This window comes from Callithrix jacchus, chromosome 10, assembly GCF_049354715.1.
Source record: "Callithrix jacchus isolate 240 chromosome 10, calJac240_pri, whole genome shotgun sequence".
NCBI lineage: Eukaryota > Metazoa > Chordata > Mammalia > Primates > Cebidae > Callithrix > Callithrix jacchus.
In genome coordinates this window covers 17,059,763-17,087,510 of record NC_133511.1, presented here as the reverse complement: position 1 = coordinate 17,087,510, position 27,748 = coordinate 17,059,763, and the positions used below count along the sequence as shown (strand labels likewise).

The 27,748-nt window shown below is 50.5% G+C and overlaps 1 protein-coding gene across 4 annotated transcripts in view; it reads left to right on the top strand.

The window, feature by feature from the left end:
- Positions 1-18,754, top strand: part of DSCAML1 (DS cell adhesion molecule like 1) — a 374,088-nt gene extending 355,334 nt beyond the window's left edge. For 3 of the 4 annotated variants that reach the window (XM_035264707.3, XM_078339584.1, XM_002754464.4), the window contains 12 exons: positions 1,192-1,309; positions 1,679-1,842; positions 2,119-2,217; positions 2,978-3,166; positions 3,643-3,930; positions 5,272-5,427; positions 7,534-7,564; positions 7,743-7,861; positions 8,495-8,647; positions 9,260-9,454; positions 9,950-10,261; positions 12,437-13,465. In XM_035264707.3, the coding sequence (XP_035120598.3) occupies positions 1,192-1,309; positions 1,679-1,842; positions 2,119-2,217; positions 2,978-3,166; positions 3,643-3,930; positions 5,272-5,427; positions 7,534-7,564; positions 7,743-7,861; positions 8,495-8,647; positions 9,260-9,454; positions 9,950-10,261; positions 12,437-12,912 (2,300 nt within the window). In that variant the 3' untranslated portion in view covers positions 12,913-13,465. Of the gene's footprint in view, positions 1-1,191; positions 1,310-1,678; positions 1,843-2,118; positions 2,218-2,977; positions 3,167-3,642; positions 3,931-5,271; positions 5,428-7,533; positions 7,565-7,742; positions 7,862-8,494; positions 8,648-9,259; positions 9,455-9,949; positions 10,262-12,436; positions 13,466-14,712; positions 15,194-16,530; positions 16,920-17,888 lie in introns of those variants that run through there. The other variant, XR_013523070.1, reaches the window with a different exon arrangement.
- Positions 18,755-27,748: the final 8,994 nt, after the last annotated feature.

Sequence of the window (27,748 nt, the reverse complement as noted above, 5' to 3'; positions counted from 1 at the left end):
TGCAACCTCCACCTCTTGGGTTCAAGCGATTTTACCACCTCATCCTCCTGAGTAGCTGGGATTACAGGCACCTGCCATCATGCCCAGCTAATTTTTGCATTTTTAGTAGAGATGGGGTTTCACTGTGTTAGCCAGGCCGGTCTTGAACTCCTGACCTCATGATCCACCCGCCTCAGCCACCCAGAGTGCTGGGATTACAGGCGTGAGCCACCTCGCCCGGCCAACACCACTTCTTTTTTTTTTTTGAGACGGAGTTTCGCTCTTGTTACCCAGGCTGGAGTGCAATGGCGCAATCTCGGCTCACCGCAACCTCCGCCTCCTGGGTTGAGGCAATTCTCCTGCCTCAGCCTCCCGAGTAGCTGGGATTACAGGCACGCACCACCGTGCCCAGCTAATTTTTTGTATTTTTAGTAGAGACGGGGTTTCACCATGTTGACCAAGATGGTCCCGATCTGCTGACCTCGTGATCCACCCGCCTCGGCCTCCCAAAGTGCTGGGATTACAGGCGTGAGCCACCGCGCCCGGCCCAACACCACTTCTTATAAGCCTCTGGCAGAGGAATTTCAACCTCCTGGCCCTGCCAAAAAAGTCCCTGAGATTTTACTCCTGCCTGTAGCCCTGGATTCAAGCTTTGGTTACCCCAAGAGTACCTGCAAACCCTCACACCTGCCATGAATTTCAGATCTCCATGTCCCTGCTCAATGCTGGTCCCTCTTCCCGACATGCGTTTCTTTCCCTGCTTATAAAGTCTTTCTTAGCCTTCAAGTCAGAGCTTCCAATTCCAGATGTTGTGTAGCCATCGCCTTTACCACCCACCTATGGAGCAGCATGCCCTCCCCCTGCCTCGCGCCTGCACCTACCATAGCATTTTTGCCCTGTTATAATTTATCCTTACATATCTGTCTCCCTCTTGGATGGTGATCCACTTGAGGACAGGGAAGAAATCATACTCACTTTTTGACTCCTCAGAGCCTCATGCAATACCTGACCATAGCTGATATTTCATCATTGTTTCTTGAGTCAGTGTCCCCCCGCCAATATCCCCTGACACCCACCCCTCAACGAAAGCCCAAGGTGGAGGTCAGATTGGGAGGGAGAATTGAACTGTAAATCCAGGGGGCCCTGAGGAAGGGGGCCAGGACATTGTGCAGGGGTAGAAGTGGCATGGCCCTCACCCTCTCCTCCCTGTAGCCCCAGCAAAGATCATCTCCTTTGGGGGCACCGTGACAACACCTTGGATGAAAGATGTTCGGCTGCCTTGCAATCCGGTGGGAGATCCAGCCCCTGCTGTGAAGTGGACCAAGGACAGGTGTGTGTCAGGACCTTGGAGGGAGGGGGTGGCCCCAGGCAGGGATGTAGTAGAAGAGCCATGAGGAGGAGAGTCTGGAGCCTCCTACCTGCTGACCCAGTTGCCTCTGGGTCCTGTGGAGGCCTGGCAGGATATGCTGCTACTGCTCTCTCAAGCAGGCCTGGCCTCCTGGCTCCCCTCTTGGGAGCCAAGGACCTCCCTTCCCTGGGTGGTTAAAAAGGCCAGGTTACCTGATACCCCTAGGGAGTGCTGAGCAAAGCCCCAAGAACCCAGCGTCCATGCCCAGCTGTCTTTGTCACACATGGGGGGAGGGCCTCAGGACAAGGGGGTGCTTGCCATGACCCACCTGCCCCATGCTCACCCTGGCAGTGAAGACTCGGCCATCCCAGTGTCCATGGATGGACACCGGCTCATCCACACTAACGGCACGCTGCTACTGCGCGCAGTGAAGGCTGAGGACTCCGGCTACTACACCTGCACAGCCACCAACACCGGGGGCTTCGACACCATCATCGTCAACCTTCTGGTGCAAGGTGAGGCTCTGCGATGCAGGCGGTCCTAGGTGGGGACAGGGATGGAGAAAGGGTAGGAATTCCATCACGTGAGAGGGTCGTCAAATGGAAGAAGATAAACCGAGAGAGAGAGAGACCTTTGGTGGAACAGAGGTGCACGTGGAAGGGGAAGTGGGAGAGCTGGGGAGTGACAGTGAGTGTGTGCGAGAGCTGGCACCTTCCCGCCATGGGGGGGGCCCCATAAGCCATCATCGGGGTCCACCCTTGTGCTGAGGAGTGGTGGATTTCCCCTCACAGTTCCCCCGGACCAGCCCCGCCTCACTGTCTCCAAAACCTCAGCTTCATCCATCACCCTGACCTGGATTCCAGGTGACAATGGGGGCAGCTCCATCCGAGGTGAGGAGGGGTCTGGATGAGGTGGGGAGACAGGGGAAGGAATTCTGGGCCCAGGGTGGGGAAGGGGCTTCACCCACTTATGCCATTTGTCTCCAAATGGTGGAAATGATCTGGGGGCCGAGTGGCCCACAAGGAAGTGACTCAAGGGCCCAGGGAGCTGCAGTGGCCCCAGCATCTGGGATTTAGTACACCCGCCCCCCATTGCCACTCGTGACTGTGTGACCCTGGAGTAGCCTGTTTCCCTCTCTGATTCTAGTCTCCCAATCTGTTAAAGTAGACAAATGGACTAGATCAGTGCTTCCCAAGCCTGAGTGTGCATCTGCGTCACCGAGGGGCCTTGTAACCACGCAGTTCTGACTCAGCACTCTGGGCTGGGCTGAGGACCTGCCTTTCTAACACACTCCAAGTGCTGCTGAGCTGCTGCTCAGGGGACCACATGTGGAGTAGTGAGGGTCCAGACAGGACCCCTTGTGAGCCTCACAACTCTGGTTTTCATCCCTTTCCACCTGGGCCACTAACCCCTAACACTAGAGCCAAAATGACAGCAATTAAACCCACTCAGCTGGACCCAAAGCCCTTACAGCGTTTTGTTGACTGATTGGTTTAATATTGAGAGTTGACTGGGCCGGTCCTTCCAATTTTGCATCTGAGGAGCATATGCTCCTTCCAATGAGCAAACACATCTCTCTGTCCCCTGCCTGGAGGCTGGGATTCTGCTGCCCTGCCCTGCCCCCACCTGAACCAGGCCTACCCTCCACAGGCTTCGTGCTGCAGTACTCGGTGGACAACAGCGAGGAGTGGAAGGACCTGTTCATCAGCTCCAGTGAGCGCTCCTTCAAGTTGGACAGCCTCAAGTGTGGCACGTGGTACAAGGTGAAGCTGGCAGCCAAGAACAGCGTGGGCTCTGGGCGCATCAGCGAGATCATCGAGGCCAAGACCCACGGGCGGGGTGAGGCTCAGGCCACCAGGGCAGGAAAGGAGCAATAGGCCCGGGGAGGGGAGGATAGAGGGGCCAGGTATGGGATGGAAGGGCCAGGTATGAGGAAGGAGGAGCCCAGAGATGCAGGGAGACCGAAGGGAGGAGCCTTGGCCTCCTTCCCACCACCACAGCATCCTGATGGATCCCATTAGGAAAAACTAGTCCCACTTCCTCACCAGGTGACCAAGGGTGGCACTCCTCTGCCTCTTCCCATCTCCCTTCCTCCTCTGCTCTGGCCTCTCTCTAGGCCCTGCCCTTTCTTCCCTCTCCTCCCACCCCTCCTCTTCCTCCTCTGCTCCCTAGGGCTTCCCCACCCCTCTGTGCCAAACATGTATTCTCCTGGAGCCACTGCCATCCCAGCTCCCCAGGGAAATCCTTTCCAGCCCAGCCCAGTCCTGCCTCCCTACCAGTCTCTCTAACCTCTCTCTCTCCCTCCGGCCCGCCAGAGCCTTCCTTCAGCAGAGACCAACACCTCTTCACCCACATCAACTCCACGCATGCTCGGCTTAACCTGCAGGGCTGGAACAACGGGGGCTGCCCTATCACAGTCATCATGCTGGAGTACCGGCCCAAGGGGACCTGGGCCTGGCAGGCCCTCCGCGCCAACAGCTCCGGCGAGGTGTTTCTGACCGAACTGCGAGAGGCCACATGGTACGAGCTACGCATGAGGGCTTGCAACAGCGCCGGCTGCGGCAACGAGACGGCCCAGTTTGCCACCCTGGACTACGATGGCAGTGAGTCACAAGGGTGGGAGGGATGGTACAGAGACTGAAGCAGGGTGGTGCCAAGGAAGTGGGCAGAGTGGCAGACACATAAAGAGACAGAGTAATAGAAAAACAGGCAGGAATGCAGGCGGGGGAAATGCAGGCCTGCAGGTGAAGGAGCTGGCAGAGGGAACAGCAGGTTGGTTGCAGCCAGGTAAGTGGACAAATGCACCAGTGGCCACTACAGACGGACAGCCACATAGGTCAGTAACACCAAAGATGGAGAGTCTTTGAAGCTGTAGTCCTCAGACACTGTGCATTGTTTCAGGGAGGTAAAGAGGGAGGTACCAGTGTGGTTGAGGTCCTGCCCTCTGAGAACTTTCTGCTGATATGGAATATTAGCCAGGAGGGGACAGCGTATGCTGCAGTCACAAATATCAAAACCTGGTGGCTTAACCCAGTACTGATTTGTTTCTTGCTCTCTTGGAGTCCTGCGAAGGTTGAGTGGCCACCATCTTTTAGCTGTGCCATCTTGAACATGGAGCCTCCAGGATCCATAGAAAAGGCCTACTAAGGCACACTACCAGTTCCTCACTGCCTCGGCCAGCAGGTGGCGTCTGCCACATAGGGATACATATACACATACACATGGACACATACATCTGTTGAAGGAACATGGAAGGCTGAATTCATAGAAGCTCATTGTCACAAGCCTACCTATGTTAAGGAAACAGAATAAAAACAGTAAGAGAAGGCGATGGACTCAAGCAAGGAAGCCTTCCTGAAGGAAGTGACATTTAAGCAAAGTTCTGAAATAGGCAAGGATCAGGGCTTGGCAGAGGGTTATGTCAGCAGGACAGCTTGTCATGCTTCCCTGCAGGAACCCCAGGTTAGCAGATATGGCCCATGAGAGGGATGGGCAGGGAGAGAACGTAGGGTTTGTAGTGGTTTTTGTCCACATCTGGGAAGAGAACCTAGAGTCCACCGCCCCGACTTCTCTCTGCCGTGCTTCACCCTTTGTTTCCCCCGACCCCAGCTGGATATAAGAATTTAAGCCCATCAATCCGCTCTCTAGGAATGAACACTGAACTCCAACAGGCAAGAGACTAACTCCAGGAGACTTCAGGTTAATTCTACAACTGTACCAGGAAGTCGTTAATAAAACGCAATATAAAAAGCACACGACTGTTCATGGCTGTCCTGATAGGACCAGAATTTGGGGAGCAGAGGGAAAGCCAGAGCTCTGTGCCAGGAGGTAGAGGTCAGCCCAAGGGCACCAAGAGAGGTCAGAGGTCTATCCCACCCATGAGATACTCTGCACAGCACCTGGCTCATAAGGGACATCTAACTCTATTCTTTGCCCTCGTTCAGGCACCATTCCACCCATTAAATCTGCTCAAGGTGAAGGGGATGATGTGAAGAAGCTGTTCACCATTGGCTGCCCCGTCATCCTGGCCACACTGGGAGTGGCACTGCTCTTCATCGTACGCAAGAAGAGGAAGGAGAAGAGGCTGAAGCGACTCCGAGGTGGGGGAGCTTCCTATGGGCCTTCCAGAAGGGGGTGTTGGCTCTTGGCCACACTGGCTCCACTTCATTGGCTCACAGCACCATCTGGATAGTGGAGAGTGCCTGTGTCCCCTTGAAGGAGGAGCGGCCACTCAAACTTTCTGAAACCTCCTTAGTTCAGAAGTTTTCATTCACCACTTCCTCCTCTTTGCCCCCAAGACTTTGTGCCTGCCCCAATCAGGATTAATGTTTAGCGGTACACTGGTAAAGTCATGTTGGTTGTTAAATATTTAAACATTTCCATGTTGGTTGGTAAACAGACGTTGCTCCTTTCCACACTGGATGCTCCATCCCCTCTCACAGGATCCCAGCAACTTTCCTAGGACCCATCCACTAAAGAAGAGACCTGCAGGTAGTCTCAAGGAACATGCTCAGCTCTGACTGGACAGTTTCTGCACCATGTCGGGTGTCAAATATTTTGAATATCATCCCCTTTTTCCATTACCTGATGCCACAGTCTACTGTGAATGGGTCTGATTTGCCTCAATTTTCCCACAGTCTCATACAGTGCCTGGAACTTACTAGTTGCTTCATAAATGTACATTCATTTATTTGGAAAATTTTTTAGTCTGCTTCATCATAGATACTGTCAGACTACAGAGATCAATAAAGAAGGGCCAAGTCATACTCTTACAGAATTTATCATCTAATGTGAGAAGCCAGGAGACAATAGTAGCACAGAAGAGAGAATGACTAATGCTCCCTATCATGTTCAGGAATTGGGTAAACGGATGAATAGACGGTTCCATGGATGGTTGATTAGATAGATGGATGGATGGATGAATTGGGTGGATGGTTGAATGACCAGATGGGTAAGTAGTTACAGGGTTGGATGGTTGGATGGATTACCGAATAAATGGTTGGATGGAAGGATGTATAGATGGAAGGATGGTTGGATGGCTGAATAGACGGCTACATGTAAGGATGGTTGCATAAAAGGTTGAATGAATAGATGGGTGGATGGATAAATGGATGAATTGTTGAATGCTAGATAATGGATGATTATATGAAGAGTTGAATAGATGGGTAGATGATTGAATGGAGCTTGGATGGATAAATACTTTGATAGATTGATGGATGACAAGATGGAAAAATGGCTGGATGGAAAAATAGTTGGAATTTTGGGGATGATTGGGTGAATGGCTAAAGGAGTGGTTGGATGGAAGGTTTAATATATAAATATAAGAATGATTGAACTGATGCTGAATGCATGGGTGGATGGTTGGCTTACTGGTTGAATCAATGAGTGGATGGATGGTTGAATAGGTGGATGACGAATTAATGATTGGTTGGATGGGTGGATGGATAATGGATGGCACATGGTTAGATGGATGGATGGATAGATCGATGGATGGATGGATGAATGGATAGCTAGACAGCTGGATGGTTGGATGCATGCATACAGCATTCATCCTGGTATTCATCCATCCATCTTTGGATTCATTCTGACAGCTCATTCTCAGATATCTAATGGATTAACTAGGCTCTTTAATTCTTCTCTCTTCCAAATTCCTGAGAGTTCTGATCCTATTCAAGGCTCCTCTGAGACAAAGCAGGGGCCACAAAATCTATCCATGGACTTTTTGGGGACAGATGCCCCAGAGGAGGAAGTGAAGCCTCTTGGTTGATATTCAAATCCTGAATCTGGGGATTCCCATTGACCACCTCTACTCCATCCTCCACTCTCGCCTCTCCCCAGGATATAGCTGAGGAGACACCCTCCACTGATATCCATTTCCAGCCTGTTATGGTGTGTTTAAGTAGAGTCACTTCATGAAGCAGATAGGGCACTTGCTGTGCCCCCTGTGCTTTGGGAAGAATCTCCCTATTAGACAAAATCTGAGGAAAAGAAAACAGACTTGAGCCAAATCCTGAATTGGGGGCAGTGAAACTGCGTCATGTTTTGGGCTGTTTTATAGGTCCTTACATTTCTCCTTCTGCTTCTTAGGAGACCAGCCCTGGCCCCATTTTAAGGAATTCTCCACTTTGTTTCCCATGCCTCTCCCATTATCCTCATGTTCAAACTTCATTCTCACCCAGCCCTCCTCTTCCTCTACTGTTTTGCAGATGCAAAGAGTTTGGCAGAAATGTTGATAAGGTGGGTATCACCAAGCTGCTTCCTTTCTCCTCCCTTCTCCCTTCTCCCCTGCAAAGGACTGAGGAGCCTCCCTCTGAATTCCCAGAATAGGCTTCTAAGATCCCACTGTCCTGCAAAGCCCCCTCCCCCAACCCCTTATGGCTGCTGAGCCACCCACCTCCAGTCTTTCTCCCCACAGCAAGAACAATCGAAGCTTTGACACCCCTGTGAAAGGGCCGCCCCAGGGCCCACGGCTACACATTGACATCCCCAGGGTTCAGCTGCTCATTGAGGACAAAGAGGGCATCAAGCAGCTGGGTGAGTGACAGGTGCCAGGAGCTCCCTGTCCTGCTGGGTGTGCTTCCCCAGGCTACAACCCACAGAAGTCAAACACCAGCCCTCATAGCAGTGACCAGGGTTTCTGGCAGTAGCCCCATCAACCACAACAACCTTAGAATTCACAGTGGCTTTGTTCAAGGGCTAAGTTTCCTCCTCCATTCAACAGAGGGAATTGCTGGCCTTTCTGTGACTCAACGTTGGGTAAAGCCTGGGTGGGTGTGAGAGGTTATGTCTGTTATCCCAGCACTTTGGGAGGCCAAAGAGGGAGGACCACTTGAGGCCAGAAGTTCAAGACCAGCCTGGGCAACACAGTGAAACCCTATTTCTAAAAAAAAAAAAAAAAAAAAAATTAGTCAGGCGTGGTGATACACACCTGTAGTCCCAGCTACTCAGGAGCTTGAGGTAGGAGGATAGCTTAAGCTCAGGAGATTGAGGCTGCAGTGAGCAATGATCACAATTAAGCCTGGGCAACAGAGTGAGACCCTGTCTCAAAAAAACTAACAAACAAACAAAAAACACATCAGACAAATACAAAGAGAAATTCAGTCACGTCCAACAGAGCTTTAAAAAAAAGTTGTAAAAGACCCCTGGTAATTGTCCTTCTTTCCCCAGGAGATGACAAGGCCACCATCCCTGTGACAGATGCTGAGTTCAGCCAAGCTGTCAACCCACAGAGCTTCTGTACTGGCGTCTCCTTGCACCACCCAGCCCTCATCCAGAGCACAGGACCCCTCATCGACATGTCTGACATCCGGCCAGGAACCAGTATGCATTATCCCCAGGGAATCAGCCCTCTTCTCACCCAGGGTGGCCTGGGCATAGCAAGACACAGAGGTGGTGTTTTCTAAAAGGGAGGAGGGAGCATCATGGGATAGAATGGAAAAATGGAAAGCACTGGAATTAGCATCTGGAAGCCTTGATTGCAGATTTACTAACTGTGATCTTGGACATATCACCAACTTTATCTCTCTGGGCCTGTTTCCTCACCTAGAAATTTTGGGAGTATTGGGTATTCTTGTTCTCCAGGGGCTTTTCTATCTCTAGCACTGTGTATCTGGATATAGGATAGAACACATCAAGGACTGTGGGGAATGAATGGACAGCCAGGAGGCAGCAGGAGAGGACATCACATTCTCCTGCAGGGGAAGGAAAAGATGGGGTGGGTGAGGAGAATGCCCTCTACTGCCCCCACACTTGACTCGGCTGCTCTTCCCTGGGGACGGCGATGTGGTTAGGAAAGGCAGCATTCCCAAGGGAACTTCTGTGGCTACATCTGCCTCTTCCCTCCCACCCCACTGCCCTTTCTGGTAAGTACCAGTTGCCTAAGCCTGGGTGCCTTTGGTTGGAGGGTGTGATTTCTTGCTTCTGTCTGTGCAGATCCAGTGTCCAGGAAGAATGTGAAGTCGGCACACAGTACCCGGAACCGGTACTCAAGCCAGTGGACCCTGACCAAGTGCCAGGCCTCCACACCCGCCCGCACCCTCACCTCTGACTGGCGCACTGTGGGCTCCCAGCATGGTGTCACCGTCACTGAGAGTGACAGCTACAGTGCCAGCCTGTCCCAGGACACAGGTGTGCCTAGGGTCCTGCTGGCATCCTGAACACCTCCCCCTAGTTCCCCATCATTCACCTTCACCTTCTATTCTTCCCAGCTTCTACCCTCCAGCTCAGGCGACCCAAGGCACAAGTCAGTTTCATGTCTAGCTGGTCACTGACCCACTGTGTGGCTGGAACAAAAACACTTGACCTCACTGAGCTCTACTTGGTCAAGGAGTTAATTTTGCTTTCCCGAAAGGTGTCAGTGAAAATGGACACATGATGTTCGTTGGAGAAAGGGCTGAATATTCCAGCAGATGGTTGCTTATTTTCAAGAATGAAAGTTCTGCCCTTCATGAGCCAAAGATCCTACTTCTGCCACCACTGCCACCTTCACAGGATCTTCTCAGCCTGTTCCCCTCCATGGCCAGAATTCCAGATGGCTGATGGGGTTACAGCAGGGAAAGTGTTCAGTCAGTCTCACTTATACCCTTCTCCCCGTAACCCACTCCTTCCCTCTTAATTCCCCAGACAAAGGAAGGAACAGCATGGTGTCCACGGAGAGTGCCTCTTCCACCTATGAGGAGCTGGCCCGGGCCTACGAGCACGCCAAGCTGGAGGAGCAGCTGCAGCACGCCAAGTTTGAGATCACCGAGTGCTTCATCTCTGACAGTTCCTCCGACCAGATGACCACAGGCACCAATGAGAACGCTGACAGCATGACATCCATGAGCACACCCTCAGAGCCTGGCATCTGCCGCTTCACCGCCTCACCACCCAAGCCCCAGGATGCTGACCGGGGCAAAAATGTGGCTGTGCCCATCCCTCACCGGGCCAACAAGAGTGAGTGCTCAGACTACCTCCTAGGCTGTGCCCTCCACCCCCTGCCCCAAGCCCCATGAGCCCTGGCTAGATCTAGTCCTACCAACACTGATCCTGCCAGCCCAGCTTGGCTCCTTGGCAGTGCAGGGTGGTACCAACAGCAAGGACTTGGGAGCAGGCAGATCGGGGCCCACATCCTGGTTCAACCTCTTGATATGTCTGACCTGGGGCAAGTAATTTAATCTCTGTGGCCTTAAGCTTCTCATTTGTAAGATGCCAATGATAGTATCGACTTTGCATTGTCATAATGGGAATTGGAAATTATATACACGGCCAGCTTGTCATAGGGTTCATTCATTAAGTAGTGGTCATCCCCCTAATCTGAAGTTGTGCCAGGATGTAAACAGATCCCTTCGGGATCAGCTGTCCTCTGGTCTCAATGTTGTTTGAATTTAATCTGGACCCAAACAAACAGTCCTGGCAGCTCTGCCCACTATGGTCATACCTCTTGGTAGGCAGTGACCTGGCCTAGCTGGGAATTACCTGACCCCAGTGGCCTGACCAGAGCATATGTCCTTAGAGGCTGGCAGGGCAAGGTTAAGATCACCAGGGGGAGTCCATCAGCAGATGCTGGGGTCACAGCATGCAAAGTCCAGACTATCAAACCATGCGGTCTGGTCTGCTTAGCACTGGCCGTGCCAACTGAGGCAGGGGGCAGGTTTTCTGGGTCATCGAAAGAAGAGTCTTTGGAGACTGTGGCCCTGAATGACACCCCCATCACTTCTAGCTGTGCAAATTTAGACAAATGATTTAATCTCTCTGAACCATAGTTTCCTCACTTGTAAAGTGCAGACAGGTATTAACCCATCCTGGGGGCTGTCAAGCAGATTCAATAAGAAAATCTAAGGAAAGTGCCTGGCCAAGCTCCCCAGGGAAAGAGGCCCATTTACCGGTGGGGTACCCAGAGAGCACAGGGGTCAGGAGGCTTCATGTCACACAGAAGCAGTTTAAGAAATTAGGAACTCAGCTGGGCACATTGGCTCACTCCTATAATCTCAGCACGTTGAGAGGCCAAGGCTGGCAGATCACCTGAGGTCAGGGGTTTGAGACCAGCCTGGCCAACAAAGCAAAACCCTGTCTCTACTTTAAAATACAGAAATTATGGGCTGGGCACGGTGGCTCACGCCTGTAATCCTAGCACTTTGGGAGACCAAGGCGGGTGGATCACGAGGTCAAGAGATCGAGACCATCCTGGTCAACATGGTGAAACCCCGTCTCTACTAAAAATATAAAAAATTAGCTGGGCATGGTGGCGTGTACCTGTAATCCCAGCTACTCAGGAGGCTGAGGCAGGAGAATTGCCTGAACCCAGGAGGTGGAGGTTGCGGTGAGCCGAGATCGTGCCATTGCACTCCAGCCTGGGCAACAAGAGCAAAACTCCGTCTCAAAAAAAAAAAAAAAAAAATACAGAAATTAGCTGGGCATGGTGGCACATGCCTATAATCCCAGCTACTCAGGAGGCTGAGGCAGGGGAATCGCTTGAACCCGGGAGGCGGAGATTGCAGTGAGATGAGATTGCACCACTCCAGCCTGAGTGAGAGAGACTCCAAATCAAAAAAAAAAAAAGAAATTAGGAACTTTCCACCTGGAGAAGAGGGGACCAAGGGGAGGAGAGAGGAGGACACCTAGCTGACTTCAAACATCTGGAAGGCTGCCACGAAAAAGAGGGGGAGGCCTTTCTCTGTGAGACGTCAGAGGACAGCACCAGGCTCCATGGTGAGGAGGCAACAGGGAATGATATCCATTTCCTCCTCAGGGTAAAGAAACGCTTTCCACCAGCCTGAGCTGTTAGGACGTCTTTGTGCTTAGCAGTGAGCTCTCCACTAGCAGAAGCTGAGCAGAGCAAGCGTGCATGTATTGGGCAACTATTACCTGCACCAGCCACTGCAGCAAAGCACTTTACCTACTGCATCTCATTCGTGCCTCACGATAATCCCGTGGGGAATAAGGTCATCCCATTTCACAGATACGGAAACAAAGACTCAGAAACGTAGAGCACCCGACCTTTCATCTCCTCTTTATTGCACCTCCAGTGGCAGGGCCCTTATGCCAGATCAGAGAGAAGACTTGGTGGGGGCTGAAAGGGCTGCTTCCAGAGGCCTCTGCCTCTCACATCCTCTGCCTCTGTGATTCCAGGTGACTACTGCAACCTGCCACTGTATGCCAAGTCGGAGGCCTTCTTTCGAAAGGCAGATGGACGTGAGCCCTGCCCTGTGGTCCCACCGCGAGAGACCTCCATCCGGAACCTGGGCCGAACCTACCACACCCAGGCTCGCCACCTGACCCTGGACCCTGCCAGCAAGCCCTTGGGCCTCCCGCACCCAGGGGCCCCTGCTGCCGCCTCCACAGCCACCTTACCTCAGAGGACTCTGGCCATGCCAGCCCCCCCAGCCGGCACAGCCCCCCCAGCCCCCGGCCCCACCCCTGCTGAGCCCCCCACTGCCCCCAGCGCCGCCCCTCCAGCTCCCAGCACTGAGCCTCCACGAGGCGGGGGCCCACACACCAAAATGGGGGGCTCCAGGGACTCACTTCTCGAGATGAGCACATCGGGGGTAGGGAGGTCTCAGAAGCAGGGGGCCGGGGCCTACTCCAAATCCTACACCCTGGTGTAGGGCCAGCAGGGAGAGCAGCCCACGCCTGGACTGCGCCGCAGCCCCACACACCAGCTCGGCTGTTTTTCTGCATTATTTATATTCAACTGACAGACAAAAACCAACGACAAAACACAAACCCCCAATCATGAACGCCTGTACATAGAACTCTTTTGTACAAATGAAACTATTTTCTTCTTCTTCTCCATGAAGCCAGGGCACAAAGAATTTGACAGTACAAGTCAAATCCCCCAACCCACAAAATATGTGTGGAGATATATATACATATATAGACAGAGAGGAACACGTCGACAAGCTATATATCTATATATTTCTCTCACCCTATTTTGAGACAGAGGCACAAAGACTCAGCAATTTTTTTTCCCTCCTCCTCACCTTCCCCCTCAATCTAGGTGGTTTTGACAAAGACCAAAATCCCAGCTCAGAGACACTGCATGCGATTTTACTGTTCCAAGAAAACCAGGAGTTGCTTCAATTTGCAGATGCTTATGTGTTAATACCTTTTTCTATGAAAAAAGACCCAGCGCCGTGTGCAATAAAGGTTATGTTTCTATGTGGTGGCTTTTTTCCCATTTAGCGAGGGCCAGCGGGGAGGTAGGAGAGACCCCTGTCCCAGGCCGTCTGTCACTCATAGAGAGACTTTGTGAGAAGCCTGAGCTTTGGCTCAGGGCTTTAAGATTTTCAAAGGCTTGCAATTAGCTGAGGTGCCTCCTCTTTTGTTCTCAGGGCTATACTGGGCCCTCAAGGGGAACCAGCTCGGTGGCTTCCTGCAAACTCCTAAACCCCTCTGAGCCACAGTGTCCTTCCCTGTAAACGGAGGGAAGCTTGTAACAGATGGAATGGGGCAACTTTGGCTCACCAAGCGCTGGGGAGCCTGGGATAGTGGAGGGGCTGCCTACTGGCGTCTATCCTCCAAGAGAGTGCAGAGCAGCTAGGGGGCCAGGACTATCCAAAACCACTAGCCAACAGTTGTGGGCAAAGTGCCTATGTATTGGGAGTGGGGAAGAAGAAATTACAGCTGGGGTACCAGGCCAGGGCCTAACATTCTGGACTGTTAGGGCCAGGTGAGGTCAGAGGGAGGAGAGAAGTCATCAGAGGTCATGGGGGTAAAAGAAGCTCATGGAGGAGAGGGAATGGAGCTCAACAAAAGAGAACCAGGTCAGCACACCAGGTGCCTCACCTGGCTTCCACGGAGTCAGCAACTAGCTGATTGCCAAGCAGAAGGAAAGGCGTCCCCATGGAGGAGCAGGTAAAATGCCATGGGTGTGCAGAGGCCCGGCTTCTGATGAGAGGGTCCAGAGGGCATCACAGCAGGTGGCAGGTGAGATGGACCTCCAGGGACTCAAAGATTTGGAGAGGCAGAAGCAGGTGACTGGCCCTGGGGTGAAAAGGAAGTGCACCTAAGCAGTGTGTGGGGGCTCCTGAGTTGAGCACTGCAATTGAGGCTGAGTGTGGATCAGGAATCTGGAAGGAAGGTGAGTCTGGGACCCGCTGCTCCCCAGCAGCTGAGAGGAGGAACTGGGAAGGGCTGGAGACGGAGCGAGGAGCTTGGGCATGCGGGTAGCACCTATCAGCCTGGGCCCAGTCAGGCCCCACCTGGGATGCATGACCTTTCATGGAAGCATCTTCCGAATAGCAATTCATCCCACAAACACTCTCGGAGCACCTAGAGTGTGGGGGGTGCAGAGAGGAGTCCCTCCCTTGAATAACTAGATTCCTGAGTCGGCACCCTGAGAGGGGAGGGGCAGAGATTCTGTACGCCTTGGTATTCCTAGGCTTATGAAGAAATGCTTATTTCAGCCCCCACACCCAGGACCCAGCCTGGAGAAGCAGCTAACAACATCAGTGAAAACCAGAACTCTGCATTCCAGACACCTGATGACAGCCCAGCTTCGTCCCATCTCTGGGAGGACGAGACACCTCCCAAGGATGCGCACGCCATCTGCAGGTCACCTCCAGAACTGCAAGCACTACGATCAAACCTTAACGTTCTGCTTAGAATGCCTCCCAACCCCACCTTCCCTGCACACCAGTGGCTGGGCACACAAACGAATCAGGGCCAGCTCCAGCCTGCAGGAAGGAATGAACAACTCCTCAGAAGCTAAGAGCGCAGAAGATGGAGCCAGCCCAACGGCTGCGAAGGGGAACGCTGTCGTCAAAACCCATTACGGATCTCGATACTACGCGCCAGGTCCTGAGCAAAACACATGCCTCGCATTGATTGGCTCTTGTAACCCCATTGCAGATTTGAGAGAAAGGTATCACGATCTCCACTTGACAGGTGAGAAGGCCGGGGTTTTCAGTTCAGTAACTATCTGAGGTTAGAGGAGCAAGAAGAGATGGGAATGAGATTTAAACTCATGAGTGTCCAATTCCTTAACTACTGAGCTATATTACCTGCTGTTCCACTGTTCAAAGACAGTTTCAGTTCTTCCCTGAGGATGCTGCCAAGGAAAGAGTCCGCCAGGTCTAGGGAGCAAGCTGGACGTGCTGGCAGAAAAACAGTTGATGTGAAGCTATCAGTAAACAGGTCAGGGCCCAGTGCAGTGGCTCACGCCTGTAATCCCAGCACTTTGGGAGGCCAAGGAGGGTGGATCACCTGAGGTCGGGAGTTCAAGACCAACCTGACCAACATGGTGAAACCCCATCTCTACTAAAAATACAAAATTAGCTAGGCATGGTGGCGTGTGCCTGTAATCCCAGCTACTCGGGAGGCTGAGGCAGAAGAATCACTTGAACCTGGGAGGCAGAGCAAAACTCTTTAAAAAAAAAAGTTCAGGCCAGTGATCCAATATGCCATGCAGGATGGTTCAAGTGCTATGCAGTACTTTACCTTGGTGAGGGCAGTGGTAGAAAAAGTGGAATTTAGCTCTAGGGAGCCGCTGGAGGCCTGGGACCTGTGCTAGACTATGTCAGATGAGAAGGATTTGGAAAAGCAACAGAAAAGTAAGACATGGGCCAGTTTAGCTTTTATTCCACTGGACTAGGCCCCTTATTTTAAAGCACAAAGTCTAGAAATTCAGACAGACTTGAGCAAAATCCACACGATTCTATTTGCTAATATCTCTAACTTCAATAAGTTTTGCAAATTTGGGGGGATTTAGGGTTTTGTTGTTTGTTTGTTTTTTGTTTTGTTTTGTTTTGTTTTGTTTTTGAGACAGCATCTCACTCTGTCACCCAGGCTGGGGGGCAGTGGTGTGATGATGGCTCACTGCAGCCTCGATATCCCTGGCTCACGTGATCCTCCTGCCTCAGCCCCTCGAGTAGCAGGAACTACAGGCACATGCCACCAGAGTCAGCTAATTTGATACCTTTTTTTTTTTTTTTTTTTGGTAGAGATAGAATTTCGCTATGTTGCCCAGGCTGATCTCGAACTCCTGAACTCAAGCAATCCTCCCGCCTCAGCCTCCCAAAGCACTGGGATTATAGGTGTGAGCCACCACGCCAGGCCCTTGATACATTTTTTAGCTAAACCACAAGCCTGCCTGTTTGATCCACACCCAGAAGCTAATTCACAAATCAGTGGAACTCCTGCTCCCTCTCACTCATCCCCAGCTCATCCTCATTGAACTCTAAATCTGGAGCAGTCATCTTACACATTCACTTGCTCCTTTCCAGACCTCCACTTTATCTACCATGGACAAGACGACCATCTGCCCTCAAGAGCCTTAATACTCCACGTGTGGTTTACAGGCCAGTGGCACCAGCATCCCCATCACCTAGGAGCTTTACAAATGCAAACTATCAGGCGTCATCCTGGGAATCAGACCACTGAATCAGACTCTGTACTTCAGCAAAATCCTCAGGGGACTCATATGCACATCAAAGTTTGAGAAGCCCGCCTCAAGAAGACCTTCAGAGAGATCACCCCTTGTTCCCCCCATTGCAACAACCAAAGTTAGACTAGTGGGTCTTAAACTTAGGTGCACATCGGATTCACCTGAGGACCTCATTCAACAATATAGAAGCCCAGCTCTCGCCAATCCTGATGGAATAGGAATTTGTTGGTATGTGGCCTAGGTAATTTTGTTTTTGTTTTTGTTTTTTGTTTTTTTTGAGACAGGGTCTTACCCTATAGCCTAGGCTAGAGTGCAGTGATGGTATCACAGCTCGCTGCAGCCTCAACCTCCCTGACTCAGGTGATCCTCCCACCTCAGCCTCTCAAGCAACTGGAAGTATTGGCACTTGCCACCACACCTGGCTAGTTTTCGTATTTTTAGTAGAGATGGAGTTTCACCATGTTGCCCAGGCTGATCTTGAACTCCTGAGCTTAAGCAATCACCATCTCGGCCTCCCAAAGTGCTGGGATTACAGGCATGAGCCATTGCACCTGACCAACATTTTTATTTTTATGGTGGTAAAAGATACATAATACAAAATTTGCCATTGTAACCAGTTTAAATCATACAATTCAGCAGCAGTAAATACATTTACCTTGTTGTACAATCACCGCTATCCATTTCCAGAACTTTCTCATCATTCCAGAAAGAAACTTTGTACCCATTAGTCAGTAACTCCCCATTTTCCTTTCTCTGCACCTGGCAACCACCATTCTACTTTCTGTCTCTAAAATCTGCCCATGCTGGGTACCTCAGATAAGTGGAATCACACAATACGTGTCCTTTGGGTTCGGGCTTATTTCACTTAGCATCATGTCCAAGTTCCATCCATGCTGTAGCATGTATCAGAATTCCATTCCTGCTTGAGGATATTTCATTATTTACCACATTTTGCTTCTCCATTCCTCTCCTTGTGGACACTTGGAATGCTTCTACCTTTCCGCTATTGTGAATAACGCTGCTATGAATAAGAGTGTACAAGGATCTGTTTGGGCTCCTCTTTTCAATTCTTTTGGGACTATACCCAGGACTGAAATTGCTGAATCACATGCTTATTCTATGTCTTATGTTTTGGGGAACCAAAAAACTGTTTTTCACCATGCATCTGTTTTTGGTTTTGTTTTTGTTTTTTTCTAGATGGAGTCTTGCTTTGCTGCCCAGGCTGGAGTGCAGTGGCCTGATCTCAGCTCACTGCAACCTCTGCCTCCCAAGTTCAGTGATTCTCCTGCCTCAGCCTCCCAAGTAGCTAGGATTACAGGCATGCGTCACTACGCCCAGCTAATTTTTTTGTATTTTTGGTAGAGACGGGGTTTCACCATGTAGGCCAGCCTGGTCTCAAACTCCTAACCTCGTGATCCGCCCACCTCAGCCTCCCAAAGTGCTGGGATTACAGGCATGAGCCACCGCGCCTGGCTGTGTCTGTATTTTTAACAAGCGAAATGACACCCAAGCATTTGTTCATTCATCAGATACCCCGAAGCACTTCCAATGATCTGGCACTGAGCCGGGCACTGGAGATGCAAAGGCCCTCTGGGTCTCTTCCTGCACTCAAAAGCTCACTCCCTGGAGTGTATGCAACCTGACGGAGGTGGGAGGAGGGAAGCCTATATCTGGGAGCAGCAGGGATGCTTAGCTATCTGTCAAAGCCTCATGATCCTCTCCACAGTGCACAGTTGTTGCTGGGAAGTCACTGCCCATCCTGTAACTACAGTTCCAGGCCCCCGATTCCCAGAGAAGGCCATGAGACTGAGCTCTAACCAGTGGAATGTGGTGTAAGTGATACATGCTACTTTCAGGCCAAGCTCATAAAAACTTCCCTGGCCACCATCTGCTCTCTCCAACTGGAAGTCAACACCCAAGGTGAACTTAGAAGCCATTCATTGAAGATGACAGATCCTCCATCAGCCTGCCTTATACATCTATGTAGAGCAGAGGCCCCTCTATCCCCTCCAATGCCAACTGGACTTTATGTGAGCAAGAAATAAACCTGTATGAAGCACTGATATTTTGGAGTTTATTTTTATAACTAATGTCATCTTAATTTATGCAGGAGATGATGGGGAACTTGGCTCCCATAGAAATTCTCCCGATAGCTCAGGTCCAGGGCATCTTCCCACCCACCCACCCAACCACCCCATGTACCATGTCACCTCCTCTTCCCCTACATATTGGATTCCTACACAGGCAAAGGCAAAGGGAGCCTCTGGTGAGCTCAGAAAGGAGGGCATCTGTGGGAGAATCAGGCTGAGCACAAACCCTGAGTCAGGGCTCTGTCCTTCCTCCCAGAATCTATGTCCTCTTCTGGGCAATGACAACAACATTCTAGGCCAAAGGAGGAACAGATGCCAGCTAGAAGGATTACCCTGAAGGTGATCCATGCTTGTTTTTTTGTTTTGTTTTAGACGGAGTCTCACTGTCACCCAGGCTGGAGTGCAGTGGCGTGATCTTGGCTCACTGCAACCTCTGCCTCCCGGGTTCAAGTGATTCTCTGCCTCAGTCTCCCAAGTAGCTGGAACTACAGGTACGTTCCACCATGCCTGGCTAATTTTTTGTATTTTTAGTAGAGACAGAGTTTCATCATGTTACCCAGGATGGTCTCGATCTCCTGACCTTGTGACCTGCCCGCCTCGGCCTCCTAAAGTGCTGGAATTACAGGTGTGAGCCACCATGCCCAGCCCATGCTTGGTTTTAGTGTCTCTAAAAATCACACAATCTCAGGACTCAAAGAGACCTTCAACGCCATCTACTCCACACTTCCACCCAAATTGTGAATTCCTTCTGCAATCAGCAAGGGTGGTTTGGCCTTCCCATGTATACCTCCTGATGAAGAACCCCTCACTTCCCCAGCCAGCACATCTCACCTGTGGACAGCTCTACCAGCAAAATCTCCCTCACATTAAGCCTGGGGTGCCCCTCCAACTTCTACTCACAGGGCTCAGTACTGCCACTCCTGGGGGCCTCACGAAACAAGTCTCATCCCTACCCAACGCAGCAGCCCTCCACAGAGGGTGTTTGAACATTGTCCTCAGCAGACAGGCTCCCCAAGGGAAGAGAAGGGTTTCACTGTCCCTCCCAGAGAAGGGACAGTGCCTGACTTCATAGGAGCACAACATATGTAAGATACAGATGAACAAAGGGTGAACAGTGGGAGAAATGGGCAAGTAGACCAGTGAAGGCCGAGATCTCCTGAAACTCTAGTTCTCTCTGCACAATATCCCCAAGGTACCAGAAAACACAACAGAATACAATACCGTACAATACAATATAAACAGGACACAAGAGGAACAATGCTGCCGTTTGCTGAGAGTCCACCTGTGTCAAGCATCCTGCTAACCACTTAGCACAGATGTCTCCTACCTTTACCACTACCCGATAAGAAAGAGTAACTCCCAGCCGGGCGCAGTGGCTCACACCTGTAATTCCAGCACTATGGAAGGCCAAGGTGGGTGGATCACCTAAGGTCCGGAGTTTGAGGCCAGCCTGACCAACATGGAAAAACCCCATCTCGACAAAAATTCAAAATTAGCTGGGCATAGTGGCTCATGCCTGTAATCTCACCTACTGGGGAGGCTGAGGCAGGAGAATTGCTCAAACCCAGGAGGTGGAGGTTGCAGTGAGCTTAGATTTTGCCATTGCACTCCAGCCTGGGCAACAAGAGTGAAATTCTGTCTCAAAAAAAAAAGAAAGACAGAAAGATGAAAGAAAGAAAGAAAAGAAAAGAAAGAGAAAGGGAAAGAAAGAAAAGAAAAAGAAAAAGAAAGAAAGGAAAGAAAAAGAGAAAGAAAGAAAGAAAGAAAGGAAGAAAGAAGGAAAGAAAGAAAGGAAGGAAGAAGGAAAGAAAGAAAGGAATAAAGAAGGAAAGAAAGAAAGAAAGGAAGAAAGAAGGAAAGAAAGGAAGAAAGAAGGAAAGAAAGGAAGAAAGAAGGAAAGAAAGGAAGAAAGAAGGAAAGAAAGAAAGAAAAAAAGGAAGGAAGGAAGGAAGGAAGGAAGGAAGGAAGGAAGGAAGGAAGGAAGGAAGGAAAGAAAGGAAGGAAGGAAAGGAAGAGTAACTCCTCCTATGAGCACAAAACCCAGGTGGTCCAGTCTCAGCGCCATAGCGCCAGTCAAAGAACCTCAATCCCGCCACCAAAAGGAACGTTTTAAATAACTCAAGTTTCTGCTTTTGTTTTTGTAATCCTGAAGGGGTCCAAATGAGCAGATGAAAGTGACATGCACTGACACACTATGAGGCCTGTGCCTCCCGCATACCCCCAACACTGCCTGCTCTTCTCCAGCCCTGCCCAGCTCCACCCTCCTCTCCTCTGGGGAATGTTCTCTAGCATTCGTTTTCCCCTCTTTTGCATTAGGAAACAGCAACATTTGGGCACGGGGGAAGCAGAGAAGGTGGGAAAAACTGCAGGCAAGACAGGCATCCTCTTTGGTGATTTGTGGGAAGGAGCTACTGATGGGAAATTAATTCGTTTGTAATTTTTGCCCTGAAGAGGTATGATCTCCATGTTATTACCTGAGAAAAAAGTCAAAGCAGTCAGGTGACTTGTACAAGGTCACTCAGCCGGCAAGAGGCATCAGCCAGGGCTTGAATTCCAAAGTTACTGCTCACCAAACCACTTGGGATCCCTTCCAGAAAGCCAGGCAGCACCTGAAAGGCGGTATGTGTAGAACTCCCACTGTGTGGCGGGCACTGTGATGGAAACACGGGGGCTGTGGAATCGGTCCCGCTGCTCCCTTGCCAGCTCTGTGAAAGCGACTTCACCCTCATGGGCCTCAATTTCCTCTTCTATGAAATGGAAGAATAACTCCCTCGCTGCCAGGTTGATAAGACTGAAAGGAAATGATGAGGTTGAAGAGCTTTTAACAAACACTGGGAGAAATGCCTGATGTAGGTGATGTGGTGGGTGGGGATGGAGACAGCAAACCACCATGGCGTGTGTGCACCTATGCAACAATCCTGCAAGATCTGCACATGTACCTCAGAACTTAAAGTACAATAAAATAAACTTCCTACATGGGTGAGAAAAAAATAAAGAGCTTTTAACTATGAAAGGGGATTAGACAAGATACAAACCATCAGACCAGAAGAAGCTCAGATCCCAGGGAAGCCAGGATTTGCCTGATCTGCCTGGGTCAGATTGCCCTCAGCTAAGCAGGGATTCCTTGTAGGAGGTAGGGCCTTTGCAGGGCTTCAGAGTGTCCCTGTGCAGAGCTTAAGCAAAGGTCCACGATGCCAGAAAGCGGAAGGGAATTCATCGTGGGCCTTGGGTGCAGGAATACCTATTGCTCAGGGAGGACTACCGTGTGCTTGGCACTTCTCAGTCACTGGGTGCATGGAATAAGCTCATTCTCAGATGAAGACACTGAGGCTGAGCTGCTGGACAGTCACTTTTCCAGAGCACAGAGGTGGTCAATGGCAGAGCCACAGATCTGTCTGACTGCCCCCAGGAGGAGGTTTCTGAGAGGGGAGCACCCAGGCACTGCCCTTACCATCCTCTCTTTGTGGCTACAGCAGAATGGATGCTGCTGTAGCCCCAGGGCCTGCCAACTTCCTCCAAGAGGAAATGGGGATGAGGAAGAGACAACAGCTATTTATTTGAAGGCACCAACGCTGTTTTGCCTTTAGTCAGATTCTGCCAGCCTCTGAAGCAGGAGACAGCAGGTAGGAAGAGGAGAAAGGGCAGAGCAGAGACCTTCCCTGGGAAGACTTTCCCTCTTCACATGAAGAAAGAGGTTGCCTGAACCTCCTTCTGAGCCCCCAACCTCGCCTTCCAATCCCTGTGCCAGGAGGGAGGGCGTACACTCATAAAGATGTGCACTGTCCACACAAGTGCCTACCCGTGCTACCATGCTACAGGCCATTGGTTTGCACTTCTCATTCTGTGGCCTACTAGCTTAACCTTCCAAGACTCTCTCACCATTTATTTTTCTTGTCTTGTAAGGAGGAGATCATTGTCTACCTTACAGATTGCTGTGAGGACCAGTGAGATCTGTGGGTAGGTAAAGCACTTAGCCCTGGCTGGTAGTAAGTAGACAGAAGGTACTTTAGTAGTAAGAGGCCTGTGAGAATGTGAATGTGCAAGCACTACACTTTAAGTCCTGTGTGTGCACACGCTTCTGTGTGTTCATAAGGGGGCAAGCAGCGGATGGGAGCGGGATCTGTGACTCTATTTCATTCTATCATGTGGAACAAGTAGAGGGACATTTTTTTCCGTGTGCATCCACAGTAGAACTATAAGACTCCCCAGTATCCAGCTCAGCACTGCACAACAGCAGGACTGGCTGCCTCAGGGGGTGAACACCTTGTCCTTGGAGGCATTCAAGCAGAGGTTCAATAAATACTTGCATTTCCACAACACTCTGGAGTTTACAAGGTGCTTCACCCACAGTACTTGTCCTAGGTTATTTCATTCACCCCCTCAGTGTGTGGTATTTTCTGATCCATTATACAAATAAGGAAACTGAGGCCCAGGGAGAGGATCATTTCCCAAAGATACTCCACTAGTGCCTGGGAAGTCAGAACTTGAGCCCAGGTCTTTTGGAGGCATGATATAAAGTCTTGAAGCCAGCCTAACGTAACAGGTAATCCATGAGAGCCCCAGCTCCACTCCCGACTTTTGCCACTTCCCAGGCCTAGGTGCCTAAGCTGTGCCAACAGTGGCCCTACAGGGGGATGGGTCACTAGGAGAGAGAGCAGTGGAGCCTATGATCTCAGTCTCCAAGGCCCATTGGGTAGGCGCTGGCTTTTCATGGGGAACCCCAGGAGACCATTTTGTGCTCCAACCCAGGGCACCATCTCAAGCCTGCCAGCCCCAGGGCCTAAACTTTCCACTTCGCTCTCTCCCTGCCACACACAACTGGCCATGAAGAGGAACACAATGCCCCGGCCAGCATTTTCCTTGCCATCTGTCATGTCCTCTGTGTCGAAGACTTCTGCTGTTACTTATGGGAAGTCACACAGGTTGCAGAATCTCCATCATGGTTCCCAGCTCCCCTGCCAGGGCAATGACAACAGCTCACATCTACTGAGGCCTCACTATGTGTCGAACACTGCTCTAAGAACATCTTTCATCCTCACAACCTCCTTATAAAGGATAATGTGGAAACCCTTGTTTGATTCATAGCCTCCCTGCTTTTAACCCCAAGAGTGAGACTCACCAAATTATCCCTCTGCTTCTGACTTCCCAAGAACAGGTATCTCTCTCTTCAGCAGGAGCAATCAGAAATGTCTCCAATACCCTCTGCTTTACCCCACAGAGTGAAAGCCATGAGGCAGACCGACCTCTCCCATCCTAGAATATTTAAAATTAGATATCTACCTGCACCCCAGCCTGCCAGAGCGTGGAGAGGATCTGTGCTTCCTGGAAATGGGAGCAGTCCCTCCCAGGCTGTGGCGCCCATCCACAAACCATTCCATCGCAGACCAAAGAGCCCTCCCTGAATAGTGAGAAGGCTGCTGGAGAGACAGTAAGGTTTCCATGGGGAGGGCTATGGCTGAGCTGACTTAAACAGCAGCTCTCTCCCAGCTCCAGATCAATCATCCCAATGATCCAGATCCAGTTCCCCTATCTGATCAGAGGTCAGGGCCTGGGGAAACAATTGAGATATGGATGAAAGTGATGGTTCTTTAGGGAGAGGACACTAACCAGTTGATCTGACCCAACTAAGGAAGACGGGTGGTGATCTTTGCTGTGGGGCCATATTGTCCTAACCCTCACCTCCAAAGTGGGGCCACTGGTCCACCCCAAAGGTTACGTGCAGGAGCCTGTTCTATTGTTTGCTCTCAGGCACCAGCACAGATACTCTGCAACCCATCACCCTTTGCTTGATTTCAAGGAGCACTGGGATCCCAACCCAAGCCTGAGAGTCAGAGAGCATGGCTGGGAGCCTCTCAACAGTCACACTAGCCTCAGAGACCCTGGAAAGGGAGAGAAGAAACTACTGAATTCTCCAGGAGTGAGCCCTTGTAAGGCCTCATAGGGAAGGAGGACCAGGATTTTGAGGGCTGCTGGGCAAGGAGACTCCTCCACCATCTCTAGAAGAAATGCCACTACATCTTCTAAAAGCACTGACAACAATCAGGGTGATAAGTTTGATGGGGACAGCGTAATACGAGCTGGGGTTCTGCTAGATGTAAGATATGAACTTTCTGACCCACAGTGGAGCTAAGCGCACTATGGGGTGTGCGTGTGTCGCCATTTCCTCTCCTCCCACCTGATAGAAAATGTTGGTAGATTCTAAATTACAAAGATTCATATTTATAAAACATGGTGGGGGGGCCATTTCCTCTCCTCTCACCTGATAGACGATGTTGGTAGATTCTAAATTACAAAGACTCTTATTTACTTTGTAAATCCTAACCCAAGAAGGTTTTCCCCCAGCTAGAAGCCAACCCCTTCCTGCAACCCAGGTCTTCAGACCAAGTTGGCCAGGACTGTTCTGCATGCCAGGAGGAGGATAGGAGATGCTGACACAGCAGAGCCTGGTTAACAGATCTCAGCTTTCAGAGATCCGGGTTCAAATTCTGGGTCATGAGCTGTATGACCTTAGGCTATAATGATTTCACCTCTCTGAGCCTGTTGCCTCATGGATGAAATAAGAACACTGACGTCATAAGGTTAAGATTACAAACAGTAACATGAAAAGCACCTGGCATAAAGCATCAGTCTGCCATCTCCTCAACCCTACTGTGATGTGAGGAGTGCTTATCACAGCAGGGTACCAGCACCTCTCTCCTTTGAGAGTGACTATGCTAGGTCTCAAATAAATTAAGGCTCCCATTTCAATGAATTCACTTACTAGAAACAAACTAGGTCTTTGATAATGCATTTGCTGGCCCGTGTGAACCACCAGCTTCTTGGAAGGGGAAGGTAAGAGTGCAAGAATTGTTTTCAAACTAAAAAGAACTAGAGGCTGGGCACAGTGGCTCACATCTGTAATTCCAGCACTTTGGGAGGCCGAGGTGGGCGGATCACAAGGTCAGGATTTCAAGCCAGCCTGGCCAACATGATCAAACTCCATCTCTACCAAAAATACAAAAAAATTAGTTGGCCGTAGTGGCACACGCCTGTAATCCCAGCTACTCGGGAGGCTGAGGCAGGAGAATCGCTGTTCTATTGTGAGCAGGCCACTGCACTCCTGCCTGGGCGGCAGAGCAAGACTGTCATAAATAATCTTTTTTTAAAGCCTGTCAGCCGGGCGCAGTGGCTCACGCCTATAATCCCAGCAGTTTGGAAGGCCGAGGTGGGTGGATCACGAGGTCAAGAGATCGAGACCATCCTGGTCAACAAGGTGAAACCCTGTCTCTATTAAAAATACAAAAATTAGCTGGGCATGGTGGTGCGCGCCTATAGCCCCAGCTACTCGGGAGGCTGAGGCAGGAGAATTGCTTGAACCCAGGAGGCGGAGGTTGCAGTGAGTCGAGATCATGCCAGTCTGGGTAACAACAGCGAAACTCCGTCTCAAAAAAAAAAAATAATAAAAGCCTGTCCTTCTTGGGCTGATAGTCCATCCTGGAAAAGAGTGTGACACCCCCCTTCTCTCGGTGTGCTGCATGACATACTTGCTAGAGAGGGCACATGCCATGGAAGGGCAGGTGGGGAAGCAGGCAGGAGATGCAAGAGGAAAGGGGGAAGAAGGGGTCTTTCCAACTCATCAGAACAGCAGGGACTCCATTTTTTACCCATCACTTCCCCACCTCCCCACAAAAAAGCTGGTGGTAGAATTCAGCAATCCCCTCGCAGCACCTCTCACCACCTGAGCCCTGTCTTGGCTCTCTAGCAGCCCTCTGGATGAGGCCAACTCCCTTCCCAAGGCAGACCCCTTAGAGTTGCTGAAGCAGAGGCCGCTACCCTGCTTCGTTCCCAGAGTGTGGGTTCAGGCTTAGAGTTTGGGACCAGGGAAGACACAGGATGGGAAAGGACTTGTTCAGGTGACAGCTTGTAGGTGGCAGAGTCAAAAGTAAACCCAGAACTAAGGCCAAGATTATTTCCCCACATCTCATAAAGCTATTTCGTGTGGGAGTTCATTAGAGGGGCAAGAAGGTGGGAGGGGTCAGTGGGGGGAGACTATCATCATTCCCAGCGTTGTTCCCTTAAGAAAAAAGTCAATCAACCACTCACAAGACAGCTTTGGGCAATCGTCTGATCCTACATTAGGAGTGACCCATACTCCACCAGTAAAGGGGAAGAAATCCTAAGTGTCCCGCCTTTTCATTTGCATAAAATCTCCAGAAAGAACTGGTAGTATTTCTTACCTTCAAGGAAGAGCACAAGATAACTCATGGATGACTTTTGCACCATTTGAATACTGAGTCATGTGAAGAGTCTACTAAAAATATCCTTAAAAAAAAAAAAACTCTTTCTGAAGCCCCAAGCCAGGAAGTTAGGACACTGGTTCTATTCCCATCTCTGCCACTGTGACTGCAACTTGGGGCACCTCATATACCCTCTCTAGGCAGTTTCCTCTACTGCAAAACCTGAGTGGATTGAATGAGTAATCCAAAAAGCCCCGCTATGGACCCCAATCCCTATGATGAAACCCAATCCCCAATGTGATGACATGAGGCGGCAGCACCTTTGGGGAGGTGATTGGGATGTGAAGGTATAGCCCTCATGACTGGGATTAGTGCCCTTAGAAGGGGCTGAAGAAGCCAAGAATCCTACATTTCTACTAGGTGAGGACACAGAAGGTGCCCTCTATGAACTAGAAACCCCTCACCAGACACCAGATTTGTCATCACCCTGATCTTGGATTTTCAGCCTCCAGAATTGTGAGAAATTGTTTAAGAGCTACCTGGTTGATGGTATTTTGTCACGGCAGTCTAAACGGACTAAATGGCCCCTTTCAGCTCCAAATATCTATGATTCTAGCCTCCCCAGCTAGATTCTAAAACCCATGAGAGGAGGGATGGGACAATTTTGGAATCTTTTTCAAAGTCCCTTTGTAAATCCTAACCCAAGAAGGTTTTCCCCCAGCTAGAAGCCAACCCCTTCCTGCAACCCAGG